The 6060-nt window shown below is 41.4% G+C and overlaps 1 protein-coding gene across 2 annotated transcripts in view; it reads left to right on the top strand.

Moving 5' to 3' along the window:
- Positions 1-4529, top strand: part of SRGAP1 (SLIT-ROBO Rho GTPase activating protein 1) — a 353136-nt gene extending 348607 nt beyond the window's left edge. For both annotated transcript variants that reach the window (XM_006154138.3, XM_006154137.3), the window contains exon 22: positions 4091-4529. In XM_006154138.3, the coding sequence (XP_006154200.1) occupies positions 4091-4468 (378 nt within the window). In that variant the 3' untranslated portion in view covers positions 4469-4529. The remainder of the gene's footprint in view (positions 1-4090) is intronic.
- Positions 4530-6060: the final 1531 nt, after the last annotated feature.

Raw genomic sequence — 6060 nt, 5'->3', positions numbered from 1 at the left:
CTCATGTAAAAATTAAATCAATGAACTTAAATAATAATAGCAGTCGTTATCTCTTTGAAGGACAGCAGGTCTGGACCTTATGTCCATCTACACAATATGTCCCAAAACATGTGACTGCAGCAGAGGCCTCTGTGGGTTTTTTCCTAATCCTTAGAACCAACAAAGTAAAAGTAAAACAATGTTAACAAATCTGCCTGCTGTTCTACCAGTTTGCCCTCTGGTTCTTTTTATAGAGAAGGCCCTCAGGAAAGTATGTTTTAGCCAGTAACAGAAGGGTAAATGGACTCAGGGTCACCATTTAAATAATCTAGAGCATCTTCCAGCTATCATTGAAGCTAAAAAAAAAAAAAAAAAAAAAAAAAAATAAACCAGAAAAAGAGAGAGAGAATGAGAAATGAATACAGCAAACAAGAGGATGTATTAAAGATGGATTATTTTTAATAAAAAGCATCCAAGGAAACCTGCTATGCTGCTATGACAAATTTCCAAGCTATTCTGAGTGTACTAACTAAAAGGAATTTTGAATAGCAAATTAGATTGTATAAGGAGTTTAAAGGGTTTTTAAGAAAATTAAACCAATTTTAAGTGCATAACAATTTCTCCACAAAAAATCAAAACTTCATTAATCCTTTTACTTCCTATTTAAAGTGCTTCATGGGGTCTTTTGAGGACTACTTTCAATCAGTGAGATCTGACTGTAACTGAGAAACCTGTCGTAAGCTTGCGTTTACTGCTTGTCACGAGCAGGTGAAACCGGATTTGGGTTAGAGCGACAGGGAGTTAGGTTCCTGTGGTAGGGAAACATAATAAGGTCTGGGTAACCCTTTTGTGTCTAGAACTCAAAAGTTCTTCCATTGTAAATTACAAAAACAAAAACTGTTGAGGCTCTGCACATTATCTGTGGGGTAAATACATGTAAAAAAAAAAAACAAATCCATATGTTTAGCAGCAAATGGAAATCACATACGAAAGTAATCTCTTGGAAAGTGATGTCATCCCCCACAAAATGGCTTCCAGCTTTGTCTTGTATTTATCTTTCCATCTCTAGTCATCAGATGTTCCCCCGAGGACAAGTAAGCATGGCATCATGGTGTTCATGCAGAAAATATGCAAATTAGTTTATTAAACAAATCAGTGGAGTTCTTTCTTTTTTTGAGAGAGAGAGAGATTTGGTATTGGGTATGTTTGCTTGCCAGAGAGGCACAGAGAGAAAGAGAGACAAAAAGCAAGAAATCACCCCTAGAGGGATGGCCACACTACAACCCCATCTCCAGTTTCCTCTCGGGATTTGGGCATGCACGCACACACACCTGGTGTGAGTTAAGCCACCAGTCTGGGACTTGAACCACAGTCAACTACATGAGAGTCCAGCAATGTGAACATTATGCCATATTCTGGTCTCAGAGTTTTGTTTTGTTTTTTTTTTTGAGAGGTTTTTCGCTATAGGGTGCGTGTGCTCGCCAGACAGACAGAGAGAGACAGAGACAGAAAGCGAGAAATCACCCTCCAGGGGGGGATGGTCACACTGCAATCCCTTCTCCTCCATTCTCTTCTCGGGATCTTGGGCACGGGCACGCACGCCCACACGCCCGGCATGAGTTTTAAGCCACCAGGTCCAGGACGCGAACCGCGGTCAACTACGTGGGAGTCCAGCGACATAGCCATTACGCTAACTGCTGGTTCCCTAGTCTCAGAGATTTTTTTAAAGACTATGCAGCCCACACGTGATCTTGTGTGTTGGTTTATTCGTTCATGGAGACAGTGGTTTAACATCAGTGTCTTAGCTTATTTATTTTGCAAGCCATTACTATATGCCAAGTCCCATGCTAGACGTCATGGACATAAAGTTAAACAGTAACCACTGCCTGAAAGTGTTTGCAATCCAGTGGGGAAGATGGATACTGAAGTCAGTTACCATCATGCAGTGCTGGAAGGGTTATGCTTATGCTCCAGGTGAGTGGAAGCAGCCCTGAAAGTGTGAAGAGATGTCGATCAGACCAAGGCAGGTTCTCACAAAGCACTTTGCCTTTTTTTTTTTTTTTGGAAAAAACTTTACCATAGTACCAGCAGATGGCATAATGGTTACATAATGGTCACTGGACTTCCACATAGTCGACTTCGGTTCAAGTCCCAGACATAGTGACTTAAAACTCATGCCAGGGTGTGTGTGTGCATGCCCAAAACCCTGAAAGGAGACTGGAGGAGAAAGACTGCTGCATGACCAGGCCCCTTGAGGGTGATTTCTCACTTTCTGTCTCTCCGTCTCTCTAGTGAGCTCACACGCCCTACGGAGGGAAAAAAAAAACTACCAAAAACAAAATTTACCATCTTAACCATTTATTTTTTATGGTTTTGGCATAGAGCACGTGTGCTTGCCAGAGAGAGACAGAGAGAAAGTGAGAAATCACCACTCCAGTGGAGATGGCCATGCCGCAAATCATTCTCCTCTCTTCTGGGTTTTGGAACACACACACATACACGCACACGCACCCAGCGTGATTTTCAAGCCACCAGGTCTGGGACGCAAAACATGGTTGGCCATATGAGACTCCAGCACTGTAACCACCTGCTAGACCCATCTTAAGCATTTTTAAGTATATACTTCAATAAAATATATTCATATTGTTATAAAACAACTCTCTATAACTTTTTCATCTTTCAAAACTGTAACTCCAATATCCATTAAACATCAGCTCCCAATATTCCCACCTCCCAGCCCCTAGCAACCACCATTCTACTTTGTGTTTTTGTGACACTGACTACTTTAGATTCCACATATAACTAAAGTCTTACAGTATCTGTCTTTTGTGACTGCCTTATTTCATTTGGCATAATGTCCTCAGAATTCACACATGCTGTATGTAACCTGTCAGGATTTCCTTCCTTTTTAAGGCTCAGTGATACTTCACTGCATATATATTCCCGTTTGGTTTATTCAATCAGCCATCATTGGAGCACACTCCTTTTTGATACAAATCGGAGATTTTGATTCTACTTCTCCCTTTACTATCTGAAATAAACTGATTAACGATACACCTTACTTGAAAAAAATCTATAAAGCTGTAAATACAAGGAAAAAATAAAATGAAATAAATATTAAAACAATTAAATGGGTTGGTTAATTGTTTACTACACTAGAAGACAAATGAAGTAGTGAGAAGCTTTCAGCTACATGTAGAACTTCCATAAAGGCAGCAATTAAAAATACACATTGATATGAGAGTACTGAGTTAACTGAGTTAACTCTAATTCCATGAAAAGCATCCCCATTAGTGTTGTGATTTCTTTCCAAAATGGTAGACAACTCTTCATCATACAGGCCCCTAATTATACGGTAGTTACCTTCCTGGAGAATTTAACACAAGAGTTAGTTTCTAGGTGTGAGCAGAGTTTTTGCCTATACAGATGTCTGGAGGCCATTCAGAAGTTGGACAGGATGCAGGACAATTCACCTCATGTAAATGTCCAGGGCACTTACAGGATACCTAATGTGTCTGGCCCCTGCCCACCCAGTGCCAGTTATGCCACTGCATCATTGTGACACACCCACACACCATATCACAAAAATGCCCTCTATAGGGCAGTACCACATCCATTGAGGTCTGTGGACAATGGTATTAGGGAACAGCTTAAGCAGAATTTTCAAGAACTTCTATGAGTTAATCAAGTGCACAGTAAGTGCTCAGAAATTATTTGTTGAATGGATGAAAGAAGCCTGAGTTTTCGCTCCTATTCACATTTTCTCTCTCAAAAAAAAAATGTTACAGTATGTAACCTTAAGCTGTCTTTTACAAGTTGAAAGAAAATTTTATATCTTAAAGGTAAAGACCACCAGAAGGCTACCGAGTGCCTTAGAATGGAAACAGTTTGCGCTATGGCTTCAACGAGCCATTACGTATCAGTCTCCCAAACATTCAGAGTAAAAATAATTGTGTGGGATGGCTTTATGTTTATGCACTCTGCAGACTAGGAAGTCAGAATATTCATATTCTTTGCTGGCCTGTTAGCTTTGAACTGAAGTATATGGGTTTCTGTACATGAGCATAGTTATCAGTCTGTTCTTGCTCTCTTTCTAATTATTGTTCAACAGGATATTGAAGAGACGATGAACACTGCTTTGAACGAACTCCGAGAACTAGAGAGACAGAGCACAGCAAAGCACGCTCCTGACGTGGTGCTGGATACCTTGGAACAAGTGAAAAACTCTCCCACCCCTGCCACTTCCACTGAATCTCTCAGCCCTTTGCACAACGTTGCCCTCAGGAGCTCGGAGCCTCAGATTCGACGTAGCACTAGCTCCTCCAGTGACACAATGAGTACTTTCAAGCCTATGGTGGCACCCAGAATGGGCGTGCAGCTGAAGCCTCCAGCCCTTAGGCCAAAACCTGCTGTTCTTCCAAAAACAAACCCCACCATAGGACCCGCCCCACCTTCCCAGGGTCCGACAGACAAGTCTTGCACGATGTAAAAACTAGCTAAGCAAGGTCATTAGGGAAGGTGATTTAAAAAAAAAAAAAAACATGGATTAGTGACAAAAGTCAATGATCCATTACTTTCCTTAGTTTTGTGCTTATAACTGGAGATCTTTTGGCTTTTCTATGTTGTCGAATGTAATGTCTGAGACTAGCTAAATTAACACGGGCATTTGTATTTTGTAATTTTTTTAAATAACTGGACATATCTGATGTCATTTTTAAGACAATAGAAACACTTAGACTTACTTGAAAATCCAATGCTGCACCACTTGTAATGAAGGCAACACTGCTCTCTGCATCGCACAATGCTTCAGACTTAGTGGAGCCCAGGCAAGTCAGAATGTCCCCATCCAAAGGAAGGAGAACCGAGTTCCAGGTCTCGTTGTAGTGTGACCCATGTGGGGTCATGGCTGAATGGTTGCAATGGCATTGCTTGGTAGCAGACAGTGGGCACCTCTGATTCCATGTAGGGCAAAGACCCAGCTCAGACTGAAGTCTTTCAGTCGTCAATAGACGTTCCCAGTGGGACCATCAGCCCACAGCTGGGATGGGTTTGGATGATCGCCTCATTCATAGCAGTTGTTTCCCAGGACCCAGGTAAAAGACTCAGTGGAGGGTGGTAGAACCTCTGCAGTTATAGCTTAACCTGAATCTGGGAAAGGAGACAGACACCATCTCCAAGGTTAGTGTTACTCCTTCTATGAATGTGATCAGGCCCCCAGAGATGTCTAAGTTCAATCCCTGCGTTTACGAAGGACTGGAAAAGGCTAATTATTGAGACTTTCTGGCTACACTACTCCACAAACTCCTTCAAAGACCTATTGTTCAATAACTGCCTAGAAACTATTTCTATCTTTCCTGTGTTCTCCTCTATGGAAAAGGATAAAAGAAACAGCACACGCGTCCTTGGTTCACTCAGTCTTCTCCTCTCACTAATTGCCTTGATTCTTTTAAACATGCTACAAAGGCCTGATGATCCTAGGTTTGAGATCCTAGCCCTCCTCTCCACGTATCTCTTTTGGCCAGCCCTGAACTGGCTACAGTACTTGAGGAAGAACTATGCCAGGTCCACGTATGAAGATTGCCCCGTGGTTCCAGGATGGTTTCCTCCTAACATTGCACCTTGGAGTCATGGCTCCTTTTTTTCTTTCTCTTTCTCTCTTGCTCTTTCTTTCTTTTTCTCTTTCTTTCTCCTTTATTCCTCTCTCTTTTTCTTTCTTCTTTCTCTCTCTTTTTTTTGCATGTGATCTCTACGTAACTCACTGTGTCAGCTGAGCTCAATTAGGGACCCTCTTTCCTTGGCAGATACACCTAGCAGATAGTTTTTCTTTAGCCCATATTTATACTTTATTTTCTATCTTAACAGATTTGCTTTGAATCCCATTGTTTTTATGAAGGTGCAAATCACCATTGTCCTCTCAGCAGCAGCTGATATCAGATATCTGATACCTATGAGCATTTTCTCTCTTATACTTTAACATTGAACCTAATAATGAAGAGACTTTTTTTTCTTCAAAAGAAAAAGGGATCTCTCAAAACGAACCCCCCCCCCCCGGGCCCCTTTGCTTCCCTTTTCTTTTGGTTT

The sequence above is a fragment of the Tupaia chinensis genome, unplaced genomic scaffold, assembly GCF_000334495.1.
Source record: "Tupaia chinensis unplaced genomic scaffold, TupChi_1.0 Scaffold000395_1, whole genome shotgun sequence".
NCBI lineage: Eukaryota > Metazoa > Chordata > Mammalia > Scandentia > Tupaiidae > Tupaia > Tupaia belangeri.
Note: the sequence above shows the minus strand (reverse complement) of the source record. Positions and strands in the feature narration are given on the sequence as shown.